The following is a 21,087-nucleotide window of genomic DNA, read 5'->3' as shown; positions in this document are numbered from 1 at the left end:
TGTATAGGAAAAACATGTGTATTAGGTTATTAGAATAACCTATTAAGTAAGTGTGCCAACCGACCAAGCCAAAGCTCAGCCGGCCAGCAACACTCACACACACACGGCCATGGGCTTGCACGAAAGTGGGTTTGGGCCGCCCCCTTGCCTTGCTAGGTGCAACGCCTGTGCTGCTGTGCTATGCTCGCACACACAGGCAGTCGCGTGGCCACGGGCCAGCGCTGCTTTGTTATTGCTGCCACATATTCGCGCCCATGGGCCTCGAGTGCTTCACGCACTCGGCTCATGGGCTGCACTCCGTCTTGCGTATAAATTATCGTCCGACAATTTATTTATCGTGTCGTACGATACGACCCAACGTCGTATGATACGATTATTCGTTTCTCCTAGATTACGAATATACGCAATATGATATACGATTCCGATCCAACATTATATCGTATATTTAAGTTTTCCGAACTAATTCCCGAAAAGCTATTAAATGAATTTTCGATTCTTTTAATCTGGCGATCTGTTACATGCCAATGATGTGACCTTATAGGTTCAGTCAAGAGTAAGATGTGAGCCTAATATAGATTAGAACTCACTGATCGGAAGCATTGCTCTAGCCAGCTGTTCCGATCACTTGATCTCACTGAATTAATTGTTCGTAATTAATCTTAACATTGGCATTAGACTAATGCACCTTGGGTGAAGGACATAAGGGTCATTTAATATCTCATACGTTTCTATTGGAACAATAAATTTTCTCATTTTTCCAATATCATATTTTTGATAAAATTGAAAACATTATAATTAAATAAACGTAATTTTCTTTGTTTAAATTAAAAAAATAGAGAAATTTCAATGCATACTATTAGACGTTAATAAACATGCAAAATGTCAAACGTAAAGAAAATAAGAAACGGAGATAGTATAATTACAGATAGATGATCAAATTTACGTGCAATAAAAATAAAATATTGTCGCAAGTACGAAAAGGTAAATGGAAAAGGAAAACTCTTAAATAAACCTAGTCCACCTAAAATTTTCTTTCACCTCTTTCTTTCTCTTCATTCTCTCGATCGTTTCTGCCTCATGCTCTGGATCATCTTCTTCTCTCTCCTAATTCTCACGAGCTTATCTCACCTCAACTTTAATGGATTATCTCGAGTTTGTGCAATTTTCTTCTACTTGCATCTAATTAGTTCCTTCTATTTCTCTCCTCAATTTCAAGCTTCCTTTTCTCTCTCCTCTCTTAGAAATGCTACCAAAAATTAGGGGAGGTGCTTCAATTGGAGTTCGAAGAGGTCTCTGTAAATCAGCTACTCACGAGGAACATTCAGGTCAGTTTTTCATTTGTTTTTTTTAACTTTATTATGTAATTCATTTAACTCTAGTTCGCTAATTTTAGCTTAATTTAAGCGCGTGTTTTTTTGTTATTTCATGTATTTTTGTGTTTATATTTTCGCCATTGATGTTCTTGTTGATTATACTATAGTTTTTTGCTTGATTTAAAGTTTTGTGGCTACAACTTAGGGTTTGATTTTACTAATTTTCAAAATTAGGGTTTCTATGCATTTTGTGTTGATTTTTGCGGTGTATTGGTATGATAAGATGCTAGTCGTCAACATTCACAATTTAAAGGTCACTATGGTACAATTTTAAGTCTTCATGTGTAGATTTGAGGAAATTATAACTATTATTCTAATATAGGTTAGTATTCTATCTTTAATGGTCACTGTATGTAGTAGAGTGATGTTTTGAAAAGTACATGGCTTGATGTCTCATGTACCGTGGTGATGTATTTCCCAAGGATGTGAATGCTACAGTGGCCACCATCAAGACCAAGCGTACCATTCAATTTGTTGACTGGTGCCCAACTGGATTCAAATGTGGTATCAATTACCTAGTGTTGTTCTTGGTGGTCACCTTGCTAAGGTCCAGAGGGTTGCACTAGAGGAAAAAACCTCAAGTGCGGGCTCATTTTAAGGGGTTTAGTGCGGGCTTTTACATGTGCAGCACATGGCCTGCCCGCACTTGATGTTTCTCAAGTGCTGCCAAAATATTGGCAGCACTTGATGTTTCAAGTGCTGCCAATTTGGAAAATGAGCCCGCACTTGACATATTTTGTGCTGCCAATTTTAGAATATGGGCCCGCACTTGATATATTTGGTGCTGCCAATTTTGAAAATGAGCCCGCACTTGACATATTTGGTGCTGCCAATATTGAAAATGAGCCCGCACTTAACATATTTGGTGCTGCCAAATTTGAAAATGAGCCTGCCCTTGACATAGAAATGGGCAGCACAAGCATAAAAATGAGTCGCACTTGGCCTATAAATGAGCCGCACTTGATCTAGATTTGTTGTATAACCGATTTCCCTGCTACATATTACAATTGGACCACGCCACTGATTAACCTCCATACGTCATATAAAAAGTATCCAATTATATAGATAATTAAATTAAATAGTATATAATTGTAAATATAAAAATCAATTACATTACAATCATATGAAAAACTAGCTAGCATGCATAATTTAAGATTCAGTACAAGAAAATATCAAAGAGAATCACTGGTAATGAAGTTTGCCAACATTTCTCGAACTTCATCTATCATCCTCAAAGGTGAAAGGCCGCTCCCTCGGATTATTGAATACCTTATAAAGATCAACCATCAAAAAATATATAAACACTTTATTTATATTATAAATATTGAATCGTACGATAAATTAAGACTTAATTTGTTCATAATAAAGAAATAATGAACCATATAATAATAAAATTGGTTAATTTTGATCTCAACTTTCATCTAGTGAACATAAATACATATTTTAAAGTCCTTCCATGTTTAATAAACTTAGTTTTATGTTTCAAAGACGCATTCTCACCCATTTTGGTGAAGTTATGCACATTTAAGCCTTGTTAGTTCATTATCGGTCACATTTTGCCTAAAATGGCTAATTTCAGTCCCAACTTTCAACTAATGAACTTAATTGAGTATTTTAAAGTATTTCCATGTTTAATACACTTAGTTTTATGTTTCAAAGACTCATTCTCACCCATTTTGGTGAAGTTATGCACATTTAAGCCTCGTTAGTTCATTATCGGTCACATTTTGACTAAAATGGCTAATTTCGGTCCCAACTTTAAACTAATGAACTTAAATAAGTATTTTAAAGTCTTTAAATGTTTGATACAATTATTTTTATATTTCAAATACTAGTTCTCATCCATTTTGGTGAAGTTATGCACATTTACGACTCATTTGATCATTATCGGCCACATTTTGATTAAAATGGCTAATTTCGGTCCCAACATTCAACTAATAAACTTATATGAGTATTTTAAAGTTTTTCCATGTTTGATACACTTAGTTTTATATTTCAAAGACTCATTCTCACCCATTTTGGTGAAGTTATGCACATTTAAGCCTCGTTAGTTCATTATCAATCACATTTTGACTAAAATTGCTAATTTCGGTCCAAACTTTCATCTAATGAACTTAAATGAGTATTTTAAAGTCTTTCCATGTTTAATAAACTTATTTTTATGTTTCAAATACTCATTCTCACCCATTTGGTGAAGTTATGCATATTTAAGCCTCGTTAGTTCATTATCGGTCACGTTTTGACTAAAATGGCTAATTTCGGTCCTAACTTTCAACTAATGAACTTAAATGAGTATTTTAAAGTCCTTCCATGTTTAATACACTTAGTTTATGTTTCAAAGACTCATTCTCACCATTTTGGTGAAGTTATGCACATTTAAGCTTCGTTAGTTCATTATCGGTCACGTTTTGACTAAAATGGCTAATTTCGGTCCCAACTTTCAACTAATGAACTTAAATGGTTATTTTAAAGTCTTTCCATGTTTAATACACTTATTTTTATGTTTTAAAGACTCGTTCTCACCATTTTGGAGAAGTTATGCAAATTTAAGCTTCGTTAGTTAATTATCGGTCACATTTTTACTAAAATGACTAATTTCGATCCCAACTTTCAACTAATGAACTTAACTGAGTATTTTAAAGTCTTTCTATGATTAACATACTTAATTTTATGTTTCAGATACTCATTCTCACATACTTTGGTCAAATTATGCACATTTAAGTCTCGTTTGATTAATTTTTTTTTTTACTCAAGTAGCTTAGTAATACTTGTGTCTAATAGGAGTACTTTTTGTTATTGCGAGGAGAGCTCATCCTAGAATTCAGAGGAAAAAAAATTAGATACATATCACCGGTTAGAGTTGTATATTTCTTCTTGTCACTTCCCCAGTATTCTAGATAATTCATTTGGCATTTTAATAGTAGTTTTAATTACATGTGTTTGCATCATTTGTTATGATATCACCTGTTATTCACCTGAATGAGGGACTTGATATCTTCAAGGCCAACGTCATTTTTTTGTCTCAGGTATTTGTTGGTGTTTATATGTTGACATTTGTGGTGGTAGTGCTGCACCGACAACTATCTGCAAATTCACAGAGAGGCACCCTCCTGTATCGAACTAGCAACTGAGCATGCAACAAGCCTTGTTACTGAATTTAATTAAGGTGCATTTTGCAATGTAACTTCTTTCTCCTCTTGAAACTGTTATGGCATTCTGGCGTATTACTTATATCTGCATGTTTTTCAGCTTTCTAAGGTTGTTGATATTCTAGCTCCGCACCACAAGGGAAGGAAAGATAAGGCTGTTAATTCTGAGATCATGGTCTAGGGAAAAATATGCTTATTCAGGAACTTATCAACAACGTTGCTAAAACTCATGGTATGTTGCAATGACACCTTTTCTCCATTGAATCTAACAACTTAATTACCCTAGTTTTCTTACTTTCGTTGTCATGATCAGGTGGCTCACCCGTTGTGTTTCATCTTTTAGTTGTTGGCTACGAACAAATATGCTCTTCTACACCTCTATGGTCAAATGAATGAGATACCAGATGCTCGTGCCAATGTTGGTTTTACTTGACTCACTATTGTAGAACACTAAGATTTTATTAACAGCTTTTTTTGTTTTGTAAAACTTTTTGAACGTGGTTTTATTCTTGCATTTGTACAATTTTTAGATATATATGTGTAATTTTTTAGATCTATGGGTGTGATCGATCATGAATTGTTTGTATTTGTTTATAGAATGATTTGGATGTAATATTTGTTAGAATTTTCGAATTGTTGCGCGATTCATGTACTTTTAAGTAACTTCTAGGTAACGATGGAGGATGAGACATGCCAGAATAAATGTTTTTTTTTAATAAAAAAATGTCAACGAGACCTGTTTGGTGATATAATGGGTCTCTCCTGAACCATGATTTTTAAAAATTAAAAAGGAAAAGAGACCCGTTAGGTGTGGTAGGGGGTTTCTGTGGAACCACCAAAGAGACCTCCTATCTGACATATTGGGTCTTTTTTTCTTTTAAAATATTTAATTTTTTGCTTTAAAAAGAGACCTTCTATCTTATCTAGTGGGTCTCTTTTTTCTAAAAAAGAGACCCTCTCATATGAGGGGGTCTCTTTACCAAAGAGACCTGTGAGATAGAGACCCTCTTAATAGAGGTCTCTAAGGCCCTTTTGGAGGAGTCTCTTCCCTTGTTTTTGTAGTAGTGACTTCTTAGCACAACATCTCACTAAAACTATTATGGAAAAAATTTAAGTTTACTTTCAATTCAAATGGGTGTTTAAATAAGGTGTTTATCTCTTGTCAAAGGGTCACTATCTTGTAGAATCGATCAATAGCCTATGTAGGATTTCAACCTACATCCTCTGTGCCATTCAACATTCAAGGACACAGTTCTCGACCAATTGAGCTAATAGGCTTATAGACACCATGAAAGGTCTCTAATACCAGATGCAACAAATTCGTTGGTACAGTTTCAACAACTTTAACATCGACTTCCACAAAAGCACTATGAGATGATCGAACTTCTTAATGGTAATCTGAATCCTGGATAAAAGCACTCTAAACTTAAAATCAAATCCACGAAAAGCTATCTAGACATTACAGGAGCAATAGACCGATAAATTTTGCAATAAAATACTTTAAACTAAAAATAGCGATTGTATTGAAATTGGGAACTCTATATGTTAAATCAAGATCACTATAGTTTAAATTGGGGTCACTATATGCAAAGGAAGGTCATTGTTTGTTAGTAACTTGAAAAGGAAACAAAATTTATACAATTGACGAAACATTAGAATGATAATGTCATCCCCAAGCTTGGATTGATAATGAAAAGGAAAAATATCCAACTTAAAGTTAATTGCATGTATGCTTGTAAAAATTGGGGATAATATTCAACATTATCATTTGAAAATCAAAATGTAAAACCACGAGGAACTAGACAAAATCATCAATTCGAACTAAGTAGAAAATATCCTTACAAGGAAATCTAACCTCACAAACGCCACACGCGAAGAGCATGCACATCGAATGAGGAGGAAACACCAGCTTCTTTTGCTCCTAAATCGCTCAAAATTAAGTAAAATTGCAAATTCTGATTGAATTCGTAATACTATTAAAGGAATTCTAGGTTTTCAATTTGGTTTGAATTACCTTCATTATAGTGTTTGCTTGGTTAAAACTCTATCAATGGCTTTATGTAGATCGATTTCATATGTTTGATTTTCCATTTTGCTTCTTCAATTTTGCTTCCATGATTTTGATTTGGGATTGGGGTTTTGGAATAAGACAGAGAAAAGTGTGGAGATGAAAGAAGAAAGTTTATTAGAGAGGGTCGATAAATGCGGCTTCAATTGTTAAGGATATGACCAGGACTGTCAGCACGTGTGAGCCTTTGGTCCACAGTAATTTTATTGTGGAGCAGGTCCACACAAGAATAATCCAATGGAAAATATACATACTTTTGTATAATTGTGTAATGGTAGTACATGTACGTAACAAATTTGCACTTCATTAATAAAAACAGAAGAATTTCTTTATTGAAGTAAATACAAGCTTGATCGTGCACTAGTTTGTTTTCCATTACAAACATTATAGTTGGTATAGTGCTTCATACTGGATTAAAAATAAATAAAAAATAGATACAGAATAAAAAAAAATAAAGCTAGTGCTTTGGTTTAGGTGAGGGAGATAGAAGATAAACCTAGTGGTAGGAAAACTAAATTTTTATATTTTCCACCTATTTTTTTCCCTTTTACCATCTCGCTAGTTAATAATAATAAAAAATAAAAAAAAATGATTTTTTTTGTAAACCAAGTACAATAATGTACATCATCGTTATCATTTACATCATCTATAACACGAAGCAATCCCAATCCCAATCCCAATCTCTTACCGTTTGATTTCGGGGCGCGGAAATGCAAGCAGAAGTGTTGGAATGAATTAGCGTTAGCAGCTGATACTTCTTCGTGCTAAGACAGCGGTTGCATGCTCTTGAACAACCTTCCATACGTAGGTAACATGGTGGATTTCGCTAAGGGTAGCTCCAACTGCGAAACGGATCATGAATGTAGCATCAACAAGAGACTGAGTCATGTAAATTTTGCCGGCTGAGTTGATGGATTCGAGTAGCTTAGTGTTAATCTCGTTTAAGGTTTCTTGTTCTAGAAATTTCTGTCCGGAATGTTGTATGACAGCTGAAGCCGAGAGGCGGAAATAAACAAGAGCGAAACTACGAGGAACAACGATCTCAAACCTCTTGTCTTTAGTTACCATATTTTCGAAATAGATAGCCATGTCGACGTGACTACGGAGGAAGTTGCGAAGATAATCGACACCATAGCTACGAATAACCATCCACATCTTAAGTGACCGGAATCGACTACTTAGAGTTAGCTGCCAGTCCTTGTAATCCACCACTTGGTTTGTGTCTGTAGCTTTGTTTTTAAGGTATTCCGGGTTGATGGATAAGCACCGAACAAGTGCGTTAGGATCCTTAACAAAACGGCAGCAACAATCTAGTGTGGTTAGAAACCACTTGTGTGCATTAAAGCTAAAGGAATCAGCTTTTTCAACTCCATCAATCATGTGACCGAGCTCCGGGCATATACAATCGTTTCCAGCATAGGCTGCATCTACATGAACCCACATATTGTATTCCTTTGCAACATCGCAAAGCGGGCCCACCTCGTCTACGGCCGCAGTGGAAGTGGTCCCTACGGTGGCGACAAGGAAAAGAGGAATCAAGCCGGCGTTGACATCGGCTTCAATGGTGGATCTTAGTGAATCTCCCCTTAGTGAAAAAGCATGAGTCTTTGTAGTCTTGATAGTACGGAAGTTATTAGGAGAAATTCCAGCAATTTTAGCGGACTTGAAGAAAGAGCAATGAGTTTGATCGGAGCCGTAGACGACAAGCTTGTTGATATTTTCACGGCCAATTTGATCCAAAAGAGCATCACGAGCAGCAGTTATGGTTGTTAAGATGGCTTCACATGTAGTTCCCATCATAACACCACCACCCCCGCCACTAAAGGTGAAACTTTTTGGCAAACTAAGCATATCAGCCAACCAATCCATGACAATACTTTCAAGCTCCATGGAAGCAGGAGAAGAAATCCAGTTGAATCCAACAACATTGAAGCCCGCAGCTAAAGTCTCTCCAAGTAACCCAGCAGTACTCCCACTACTTGGGAAATAAGCAATGTAATTGGGGATTTGCCAGTGTGTTAACCCAGGAACGATATCTGTTTGGATATCCTTTAGGATAGTTTCCATGGAAACAGGGTGATACAGGGCAGACACCGGTAGCTTTTTGCGAAGATAGCCGGCTTCGACTTGGCTTCGAACAGGGTACTTCTCAATGCTCTTATAGTACTCAGCAAGGAAGTCAATTACCATGTATCCTTGTCTCCTGAACTCTTCAGGGTCCAAGGGGTTGTTCATCATTAGGCTGGTGGATTCTAGGTGCTTCATGTCTAGGGAACCCATTTTTACTTTTAAGTAATATTCACAACTGGAAATTCAAGTACGTTTATGAAAAGATCGATGTAATTAAGAAATACAATCAAGTTATGGGAATGATTGGCCTTAATTGGTATAGCTATGAGGATAAATGTAAGGTTATTGTAGTAGAGATGGAAAGAATGGAAAACCAAGGAAATTGATTTTAATTTGGTGAGGAAGAAAGGAAGTGAAAAAGAGGATTATATAGGAAAGGGAACTGGCTAGTGGAGTGGGATGGTGAGAGATACAAGATTGAATTCATGCATTCACATATGGTGGATTAAGAGTATACACGTTCAATTTTAATGACCAAAACAGACCCTTAATTTTAAAGGTCATATAAATTATATAATACTTACTAAGTATAGTAGGTGGGGATTTGGTCTTAAAATAAATGGGAGAACTTGCGGGGTAGGTGAATTGCTTACCAAGAGACCAAAGTGGGGTTGGTTACTCTTAATTCTCTCTCTTCCCCCTATCCTAGTTGTCTTTCCATTATTTGTAAAGTTTCAATTTTTCTTAGTTTTGTGATTTTCAAATTTTCCAACTTATTGGTAATCCAACTATTGTAATGACCTCATGATGATTACAAATGTAATCCCTTTGGCTCTCTTTTAGGTGCATTTTCTTCAAACTTTTAAAACATAACTTTAGTATTAAGTTTCAATCATATTAATAACCTAATGATCGATAACTTCAGTTTAATAATTTAATAAACCCCTACAATAAGATCAGATTTATTGGAGTGAAACCGGAACTTGATTACAAACACTAAAGAATAATGGAGCCACTAGCTTAACCATTAATTTGATTGAGAGTAAATATCTTTGCTGAATTTGGCTTTGTAGGTTTCCGGGGAGCCTCAGTTATGGGTATTATTAAGTGTCCATGATTCGTAATAAAATAGACTTAAATTTCAATGACATGACCTGAGCACAACCAAACTTTACTCGTGAATCTCCTGGAAAAACACGAAATATTTAAAATTGATTTTGTTCTACAAATCATAATACAATATCTAACTTAAAATTATACGAAGTAGTAAATATGTAATTAAGATAAAATAACAAACAAATTATCACAAACATAATTATAGCTAAGAATGAGTTAAATTTTCGAATCAAATTTGAAATTTATAGTTACTTGAAATTGAAAATTTAAGCCAAAAGAAGCTCGAGACTAGGCGCAAGCTCGAATGAAAGGGTAACGAGTCAACCTGGGGTAACACTACCCTCTGTCTTGTCTCACCTAATTATCACAATTAGCCCCACGGCCCCAACCTGCATTTTTAGCCAAGCCACAAGCATAAAATATTATCCTTGGCTTATTCTGCGACTTACCGGATAATTGGGTAAACAATTATGGAGTACTCCGTTGCATTTTCTTACGATTGGGAGTTAATGCTATATGAGAGGTTAAGTAGAGAAATATATGTGATACTCTTAGCCAACTCGTAGCAAGTTAGTTCTATTATTAAAGACTAGTCTTATATGCACGCGATGACTGCGAAATTATTTAAAATTTAAAATTGTATTGTTACAACTAACATATCACAACAATAAATCAAAGTCTCATTACTGAGAATTAATAAAGGATTTGCAAGTGATAACACAATTCCATAATTCCCCTTCCCGTTATAGTCTCTACAAATTATATCCTGCATGATAGGACAGATTCGGTCTTATTATAGCCCAAAATCATCAGAGTCCAGAATAGATACAGTTGCCCAGACAAACTCTTTCTCCACCATTTTTATCTAAACTTGTAAAATTGCCATAAACATACTTTTGAAGGAAAACGAATTGAAAATAGTAGTGCATAAAATTTCTGCTTTCAGCACTACAAACTATGTCTAAACACACGCACCCACACACATGGGGCATACTTCATTAAAAAAAACAGGCATTGTCTCACAGCATGTCTCTTCGCCAACTTCATCTCTCTCTGAAGCAGCTACTTCTCTGACCTTTTCCTTTTCAACAGCCTCCTTTATGCGACATTGAACTTGTATTATGAATGACTCTTGCCTATAATGAACATAAATAATTATGAAACAATCTCATATAGCCACCTATAGAGGCACATACTCAAATGTAACAGGATCCAACCTGAGGTATTCGAACTCCTAGCCACTTTGATAATTCATAGCCAAAGAGTTCTGATTGTGTGGCCATTCTAGAAGATGAAAAACTGCCAATATTAATAACAAAAAATGATTCCAATTAATCTTAGAATATAGAATACAAACACATTGACATATCAACATAAATTAATCATACTAATTGAATATAGTATAAAAACATCCAACAAACAAAACATAGGCCACAAAGACAATGATATATACGGAATTCGATCTTAGTCTTGGGTTCGTGAAACATCAGTAATATTAGTAATATAATAAGAAATAAACCCATTACCTGCAGCAAGCCTAGGGAAAATTTGAAGGGATTTTCCACGATGCTTATAACCTTGAAAAGCAGTAACAGGCATTAAGCTAATACTAACAGGATTACCTATTTAAATTATTTTATCTCACATTAAATTGCTCCAATTTCAGCTTCAAGTCTTGCAAAAACTCAAAACTCACTCAGATTATTTTCTTGCGCAGATACAAATTCTTCAACCTACTAAAATTCCTCAAACTATCAGGAACTTCACTACAAAAATTATTGTTTTTCAAATTAAGTGGAACCAAATTCTCCAACTCTGAAAGAATAAGCCATGGTACATATTAAAACATCATATTTTTCTATAATCATGCCAAATAATTAGCCTAAAAAAATCCACAAATTTCAAGCCTGAATAACCCATTTAAATTTCCATGAGTTCGGCAATGAATTTGGATAAGAAAATCAACCAATAAAATCAATCAACAAATTAGAAAGATAAAAGAGATACCTAGAAATTCTTAAGACAAATGATGACGCTTGGCCACATCAATTTTAACCTCATTGAATTCGAGTTCGATATTATTAACCCTGCAACAAAAACATTCATGCCAAAACATTCATGAGAAAAGAAATCAAGCATATTAAAAACACAAATCAAATACCGGTTAAAAACACAAATCAAATGGAAAAACGCGTGCAAATTTAAATAAATAAACATATCATAATCAAATACATTAAGAACAATTTGACAGAAATTTGGTAGAAACGAACTAATTCAAACTCATTATTCTTCTGTTAAAGAGAGAGAGAAAAAACGCAGAAAAATTACCTTAGAAAAGATTGTAACACAGTTGAAATTTGAAAACAGAAAAGAAGGGCTATCTACCTAAGTCCTAAGGTGGCTATAACACAAAGTGAATCGAGGACCATCCCCGAGCAAGTCCAAAACACCACCTGCAGGCGCACATTAACTCATATATGGGTATTGACATTTTGTTTTGTATTATTACTTAACTATGTGATTCAATTCACTCGGCATACAATTTCACAATCTAGAAAACTGCTTACAAAACGAAAACTTACACAAAGTCCAGAAAGAGGAGTCAGTCTTCACAGGATGCTCCAAATCATGCTAAAAAACCAAAACAAAAGTACATCATCAATAATCAAATAAGAATTTCCATCTGGAAAAAAGGAAATGATCAATCAACTAAACATAAAAACTTTATGCAAATCTCTATTACAAATTATCGCCTTTTCCCCACCCGATTTCCTCGTCTTCCCCTCTTTTCTCTCTCCTCCCTGCACATTCACTCTGTTCCCAAACACAAAAAAATCATGAGAGAGAAAATCATTCTCATCAAAACAAAATTACTATATTAAAATCAATATCGAAATCGAAATTCAAATGATTTTGATCTATTTGTCCTTTCATATTTATAAGAAAATCAATTTCAATAAACGATCAGAGGTTGACGACGATGATGGTAAAGAAACCGATCAAATACATAAGATATTACCGGCCTATCAGAACACCCATCAGTGATAAACTTCCAATGGAGCGCATCCTTTTCATGGGGATCAACATGGTCATTTGTCTTCACCTCAATCTCTCCTCCTTCATCTCTTCCTTTGCTTAATCCTCCCACGCCGTCGTCCTATCCCCCTCGGTCTGATCCTAGCTCTTCATTCTCTTTCCATAGCTTTAATCTCTTTTACAATATTCTCTGGCATTTTTCTCTCCGCCGCCGCCGAGATCCGCGACACACGGTGTTTCTGACATCGATCCAAAACAACCCCCATTAAATGGCTTCGTTGTCTCCCATTCGGATCGGGTATTCTTCTGGTCGATGGTTCTACCTCTCTCGATTCCACCACCTCTTCTGGACCTTCTTTTCCTTCCTCCGCCATGGTAAACTCCCGAGGTGGTTGAGGATGGAGGCGATTGGGATGCGATTTGGTGAGGGACGACGGCGAGGAAGTCCAGCCCTAGAAATGGCTCTTGTTTGGTGAGGGAAAAGTAAGGAGAGAGAAAAGTGTTAGGTTATGATACATATAATTGAATATAAATCATGTGGAAAAACCATAAAAGCCAGGATTCCAAATTAATTGCCACATAACAATTAGCATAATTCAGGACACATACACTTTGTAGCGTGCCCTACCTAGCTGCGCCCGAACCAAACAAGAACAAGTCTAGGACTCCAAATGTCGTCCCTCCGTAGATAGTCCACAGCACGCTCGGATCCGCCTTAGATTTAATTAACTAGAATTGCACCTAACGTTCTATGTAATTTTCGGATTTTATAGCAAATAAAAATCTGAGTTTTAAGCCTAAAACTTGTATGAATACTTGAACTACTCGTTATAAATTGTGAACTATGATCACCTATTTATATGGAAATCGGATATTAGAATACTACTAGGAATCAATTTAGTTAATCTGAATTTAACTTAAATTCAATCACATAATTTTCTAGTAGATTTAGGAAATTAATCTAAACGAATCCTAATCGATCATGGCTTCGTATACAAACACAAACACACACATGCACAGCAGCCCACGAGGGGCGCCTTGCGCGCGCGCGCTGAGGCTTGGGCCAGCAGCTGCTCGCAGCCCACGAAGGGCGCGCCAGCTCGCTGGCCTTGCTCATCGCTTGGCTGGGCTTGCTTGCTTGGTCGCAGTGGGCTGCGCCTATGCGTGTGTGCGCGCGGGCTTCGCTAGGCGTTGGGCCTAGCTTCTTGCTGGGCCTTGCGTCTAGCAAGCTCGTCCGATGTTTATTTCGTACGTTGCGCTTCCGATTAATTTTCCGATTCAGGAATTCATTTCCGATTCGAACAATATTTAATATTTCCGATTCCGGAATAAATTTCCGTTTCGAACAAATATTTAATATTTCCGTTTCGGGAATTATTTTCTGATTTCGATAATATTTCCGATTCCGACAATATTTCCGATTCCGACAATATTTCCGTTTCCGGCAATATTTCAGATTCCGACAATATTTCCATTCCCGATAATATTTTCCGATACGTACCATGTTTCCGTTTCCGGCAACATCTACGACTTGGATAATATATATATTTCCGATACGATCCATATTTCCGTTTCCGGCAATATCATCGTTTCCGAAGTATTCATAATTTGCTTTTGACGATCTCAGCTCCCACTGGAACCAAGATCCGTCGATTCTGAATATCCATAAATGGAGTATTTAATACCATTAAATACTTGATCCGTTTACGTACTATTTGTGTGACCCTACGGGTTCAGTCAAGAGTAAGCTATAGATTAATATTATTAATTCCACTTGAACTGAAGCGGCCTCTAGCTAGGCATTCAGTTCACTTGATCTCACTAAATTATTAACTTGTATAATTAACACTGAACTGCATTTATTAGACTTACCATTAAATGCATATTTGGACCAAGGGCATTATTTCCTTCAGTCTCCCACTTGTCCTTAGGGACAAGTGTGCATTTCCTATTTCCTTAGTCACTCGATGCTTTGCTCTTGAACATAAGGTAAGAGTTGTCATCCTTATTATGTCCAGAGGTGTTTCTCGGTTTCAGAGTTCAATTGATCAAAAAAGCAGATAATAATAGCCTATGATTCACCTGAGCACGGCCATGCATTTTACAGTTTCTAGCTCTCCGAGTGGCCTTGTACAACTTTCAGCATCTCATCCCGAGTTATGGGAGGACAATCCCAATCTTGTGATCTTGACATTAGACTTCGTTTGATAGGTGATTACCCGAGCGTTGCCTTTATAGCCTCCTTTTACGGTGCGACGGTTGACAACGTCAAAGTAAGCAGTTCTCAAACAAGTAATCTCAAATCACTCAGGTATTGAGGATTAGTGTCTAATAATTTTAATGAAATTTACTTATGAAAAATTTTCATCTCTTACAGTAAAGTTTCATAGGTCTGTCCGATACTAGTCTTCCCAAAGTAAGTATCTATGCAAATGATTGTGACATTGCCATGTCCACATAGTTCAAGAAACAGAACTACTAGTCATCTTGCATTCTAGTCGTCTGACGTTTTCTATGCGTCCATCTTTATAGAAAACTCCGACCAGGGACCATTTTCAACTTTTGACATTCAAGTTCATTTGATAGACATTTCTTAGTCACAGGACTGGTCCTGACAATCTATCTTGAATATATCGTCAAATTGAAGGGATTCATCATTTAATAAACCACAAATTATATGGAAAAATGAATTCTATTCATTAATGTGAATGGTTAACCAATAATGTTTTACAAAGTATTAAACTCTAAAACTTTAAATCATTAAATAAGGACATAAAAGCCATTCTCCAACATGCTTGATGCCCATAGCTGCACTTTGCGAGTTGTGCTTCGCCTGCGGTAGAGGTTTAGTTAATGGATCTGAGTTTTTGTCATCAGTTCCAATCTTGCTTATCTCGACTTCTTTTCTTTCAACGAACTCTCGTAGAAGGTGAAATCTACGAAGTACATGCTTGACTCTCTGGTGGTGTCTAGGCTCCTTTTCCTGTGCAATAGCTCCATTATTATCACATTACAGATCTATTGGTCCTTTAATGGAGGGGACTACACCAAGTTTACCTATGAACTTCCTTATCCATATAGCTTCCTTTGCCGCTTCATGTGCAGCAATGTACTCCGGTTCAGTTGTAGAATCCGCAATGGTGCTTTGCTTAGCACTTTTCCTACTTACTGCACCTCCGTTGAGGCAGAAGACAAACCCAGACTGTGATCTGAAATCATCCTTGTCGGTTTGGAAACTTGCGTCCGTATAGCCTTTAACAATTAATTCATCATCTCCACCATAGACCAGGAAATCATCTTTGTGCCTTTTCAGGTACTTTAGAATATTCTTGGCAGCAGTCCAATGTGCCTCTCCTGGGTCTGACTGGTATCTGCTCGTAGCACTGAGTGCGTACGCAACATCCGGGCGTGTACATATCATAGCATACATTATTGAACCAATCCATGATGCATATTGTAGACACCTACTTTTGTCCCCGTTCCCGCAAGGGAAAGGTTCGATGATGAAAGCATAAAAACTCCAGTTGACAACGCATCTCCTATAAAATAAACGAATCTCGATTCCCCATTTCATTTCACCCGAAACCTGCTATTTATGGAAACCTGCTAAAAATAGTAATTGCCGTAAAAGGTAGCTTCTAAAAGTGGCAAATCATAAAGGATAGAAACCTGTCAGAATTAGGTATTGCACTCCAACATAAATCCTAAATGAGATAGAAAACCGCGAGAATCCTATTCCTAATAGGATTCGGAAATAAGAGTTACGTATTAATTAAAATCCTAACGAGCCTAGAGTTCGTAACGGGCCCAGACGCATTCCGTCATAAAAATTGATACGCGCTAAAAGACTCGAATTAATCTCAAACTCTACGGATTTCAGGAATCCGAATCTGACTAAGAAAACGGCCCAAACAGCAATTTCAACGCCCAGCCCTGGGCGCTGAAATTGCGTGGATCATATTTTCCACGCCCAGAGCTGGGCGCCAAAATCTTTGACGCCCAGCCCTGGGCGCTGAAAATACCTGGGTACGTGTTTTTTCCTAATTCTTTGTGGATTAGAACTCTGCAATTCTATCTTTCCACGAACTCTTCCCTATAAATAGACCCCTAAATTCGACGTGAAACACACACAACAACACACAATTATATTCTGAGTATTGACTCCAACCCTTAGCCTAAGCCTCTCGCTGCGAAACTGTTCACGCGTTCTGTCGCAATCGATCCATAAATCGAACAGAACGTATCCTGTCCCATAATTGAGATTCGTTAAATAAAGAGGAGAAATAGCAAAGTCAAAGTGGTTAGTTTTCTGAGAACCGTGACGCACCTCTCAAGGGTGCGTCGTAATGTGTCTCTTTTCGATGATTTAACTGCTTTCCTCGCCCTTTTTATGAACTATTAAACTAACCTAATCTGATTGTTCTATCACGCCTAACAAATATGATATTTTTGGGAAATCGGATTATCATGCTAGGTTCCTTAATGCTATTTAAATCAGATAATCACGATCAAATTAGTATTATATGTTGCATATTGCTAAAATCAACTCAGATTAGTTTAATAGTTAACGCATGTCCCTTCAATTATTTATGCTGAGCTAGTAAGGATATCTTGCCTCTGGAGTTATCGACGAGCGAAGTACTCCTCTCGGTAGTTACAGTCCCCCGAACCCTCAATCTCTACCTTGCGGGTGTATGTTGAGATATCCCCACACCAGGGATCACAAGGGAACCTACGGCCGTCGTGGTCAAACATAATTGCACTCCCTTTATGTCACGATAACCGGGTTTTGTCAGTTTTTCTCATTGTCGTTAAAAACTGAATGGCGACTCCTATATTACTAGTCAATTGGGTGTATACTCACAGGAAATCCAATTACACTTGATTGAATAAAAAGAATCGTCACACCCACGAGGGACGAGGTCACGCATTAGCCTCGTGCTTTTTCGACCCCCTCACAGTGGCGACTCCGCTGGGGATAGTGAAGGAAATACTCGTGCTTGTAGGTAATCAAAATAGCCGAAGGGTGAAACGATCCTACCCCGCGTTTATTTCCCCATCAAGTTGGGACGACCTGAAAATCAGCATATTAATGTGAACGGGCAGAACCGCATAACGAATCTCGGCTCCCTCGGGAGTTGGGACTAAGGATACCTTTTTTCGCCAATAGGGGGGTGCATACGCCGCGCATGTTGCCCACTCGGTACTTGTGTGGGTAGTACACCTATCCCGAACCCAATCGCTCACCCATTAGGTCCCTCTCGCCTGCATGCCCCCTTGGCTTGCACTTGCGGGTTGGCCTCTTGAGCGAAATTCGTCTGTTGAAGACACTACCTCGACCGGGGCATGTGTTGGATCTACGATAGAAACGGTACCAAGCCAGGCGCAAATACTACCCATAGAAGCCTATCATAAACTACGTGACATATTTAATTTTCAAATCCATGTTTGTAATGTAGTTATGTGTAGCGAACTATGTGACTATGTTATGATTGTGTGTACGAATAATGTTAGACAAATAATCTAGAAAACCAACGACCTTAAAAATTGCCCAAACATTCATAGACTAATTTGCCAAAGAGTTATACCAAAATACGTGTTCCGCAAGCCCGAACGATCGCCACAAAAACAAGCGACGCTCGGGATGGCCTGTAACGAATCCCACAAACGCTGCACAACGCGTAAAGGACGTTATTAGGCAAGCACACAAAATTAAGTCGCATAAAACAAAAGAATATACGCGAACAGAAAACGAGTACCAGTCAGGGACGCATTTTCAGCGCCCCTGGCTGGGCGCCAATATTTCTCATGCCCACTGTTGGGCGCTGAAGTTGCTGCCTGGCCTTTTGGCCAGGCACAGCAGCCTCGGTGCCCACGCATGAAGAAAATACGTAGCAAAAAAAAAAAACAACTTTTCGTAAGAACAATTGCTACGAGGGCGTATGAAAAAGCACTCGATTCTAAAAGCGACTTGTAAAAAATAAATAACTCTTTGTGTCGTTGTTAGGCCTCCTACGACGACGATGTTCGGCACCAAAGCCGAGCATGCTAATTAAACCTTGAATGTCACATGGGCGAAGTATTCAAAAAATAAATGTTCGAATAAAGTCTTCAAAAAAAAAATGTTCAAATAAATCCGAGTCTAGACTAGGCTATTCCAAAATACAATCCAAATCCCAAGTCTTAGTTGTCTTATCCATAGAATCGGTCCTAATGCTTGGTGTCGTTCTGCAAGTTAAAAGGTTAAACCATATTGAGTCTCCCTTCCTAACATTTAAATCAATAAGCACCCATATGTAATCCCTTGCTAAGAATCCACGACCTCAATACTCTCTCACCAATAAAAAGAATATACTATAGTATTTGCAAAATGGAAACAGTCACATTCTGGAAATCATCCCCCATAGTCGCACAACCCCAAAGTGAACCTAAGGTGTCAATACCATTGGCAAGAAAAATTAATGGCCTCAAGGCTTATAATCACATTGGGTCACGACTATCATAGTCCTCTCGAGTCACTCACTCCTTGAAATACTATTAAGTACGGACTAAAAGATTTTCCATGAATGCAACATGACCAACCATGAAAATACCCAAATCGGCATACCAATAGGGATACCATTGGGGTAAAGCAATACACACTAAGAGAGAAGCCGCACTAATGATTCTAGTCTTGCAAAAATAAAAATTCGATCTCCTCAATTAACTACCTTGCCAACATTAAACAAAATGGCGCATGACAAATGAACACCCAAGGGTTAAAATCTAAAGTGTCAACCAACAAAAGTTATGGTCCAATTAGCCTAAGTCTGAGAGTTGCTTGGTCAAGTATTATAGGCTTACGCCACGTCATTATTTTGAGTCTAGGCCACCTCCTTATATTCATACACGGGTTATAATCAGAAAGATTAATGAAAGTTTGAGTCTAAATCACAACTTCCAATTAAATCCCGAAAACTGTAAAAATTATTTTCGATGTAATTCATTCGTTAAACTTCAATAAGGTAAAAACAACATTTTAAATCTACGCTATTTGCACATTTTAAGAAACGACTAAATACGCTTGCAAAGTAAGACAATTAAAAGGTCCACCCTAGGCCTACTGAAATTAAAGGTCCACCCTAGGCCTACTAAAATTAGAGGTCCACTATAGGCCTACCAAACAAGGCTCACTCAGTCTCACCTCGTGACTCAAAGACCACAACCATCTATCTTTTAGCCCAAATTGATTGAAGGATTTATGTTGGGGAGAAATCCCGAGCGAAAAGAAAAAAATAGAAAGAGAAAAGGGAGAGCGAAAAGAGCGAGCCATGAAATACTTAGCCCGTACCTCCCAAAGTGAGAAATTTACCTAAGTAAAAGAAGGAAAAGAATTGAGTCAACCAATCCAAATCATAAAGTTCTACGATGTCTACCCTTTCCAATCCTTATGTTCTTAGACGCCTTCGCTCTGAGGACCCTGTTCAGCTCATTTAACCCATCCATGTTCTCATTGCCATAACCCAAGAAACCATTACCTCAACTCTTGTTTTTGAACTTGTTATCAACCGCAAAACCACGCACGGCCATTGACACGTGCGTCATGCCCATTATTTCCAAAACCTGCTCTTACACCACCATTAGCACAAGGACCATATAACTTATTTGGATACATCCTGTTGATATACCCTTGAGCCATCCCCATGCTATTCATTGGCCTTGGTTGATGTAATCCTCATGCTTGACCAATACCTATACAAATTATCCTATCTCATTTAACCCATCTTTCAAGTCGTCTTGAGTCACAAACACAAAAAAGGAAACAAATGAAAATTGCAAAAAAAATTAAATGTGAATAATAAAAAAGAAACTTTGCAAAAGCGCCTCTAAAAGTCTAAAAAAGAAATACGAAGCATTTAGCGCACCAAAAAAAAAGAATCCGTCCCAGGAGTCATTTTCAGCGCCCAGAGCTGGGCGCCGAAATCTTTGGCGCCCCTGCCTGGGCGCTGAATCTCTCTGCTCGCCAAATTTCGTCCAGAAGTGCTCGTCATTTTATCCGCACATGCACGGAAAAATAACGAACACTTGGAGGGGTACAGCACGTATTCAGATATACGTACCACCAAAAGATATACATGTACTCAAAAAAATATATATAAAACAAATTTTTGGCTTACGGCAAGGCAGCGGATTAAAATAATAAGAAACTTCACTTATTCTACCGTTTCAAATAATATGTTTCCACCTCAGAACGTACTTGTTTAAAATCGGCATTCTAAAAAACCATTTTCAAGGC

General features: G+C 37.3%; 1 protein-coding gene and 1 long non-coding RNA gene across 2 annotated transcripts; both read right to left on the bottom strand.

Annotated features, from left to right (window-relative positions):
- Positions 1-2,411: 2,411 nt before the first annotated feature.
- LOC110802308 (uncharacterized) lies at positions 2,412-6,696 on the bottom strand. The gene is made up of 3 exons (XR_002537119.2): positions 6,537-6,696; positions 6,378-6,443; positions 2,412-2,642 (listed from the first exon to the last, which is right to left on the bottom strand). It is a non-coding gene; the product is annotated as an uncharacterized lncRNA (long non-coding RNA).
- Positions 6,697-7,331: 635 nt separating this feature from the next.
- Positions 7,332-8,870, bottom strand: LOC110802302 (tyrosine decarboxylase-like). The gene has a single exon (XM_022007751.1). It carries the CDS (start codon positions 8,868-8,870, stop codon positions 7,332-7,334), a length of 1,539 nt encoding a protein of 512 aa, XP_021863443.1.
- Positions 8,871-21,087: the final 12,217 nt, after the last annotated feature.

Source organism: Spinacia oleracea, chromosome 4, assembly GCF_020520425.1.
Source record: "Spinacia oleracea cultivar Varoflay chromosome 4, BTI_SOV_V1, whole genome shotgun sequence".
Taxonomy (NCBI): Eukaryota; Viridiplantae; Streptophyta; class Magnoliopsida; order Caryophyllales; family Amaranthaceae; genus Spinacia; species Spinacia oleracea.
This window is presented reverse-complemented; position numbering and strand designations above follow the sequence as displayed.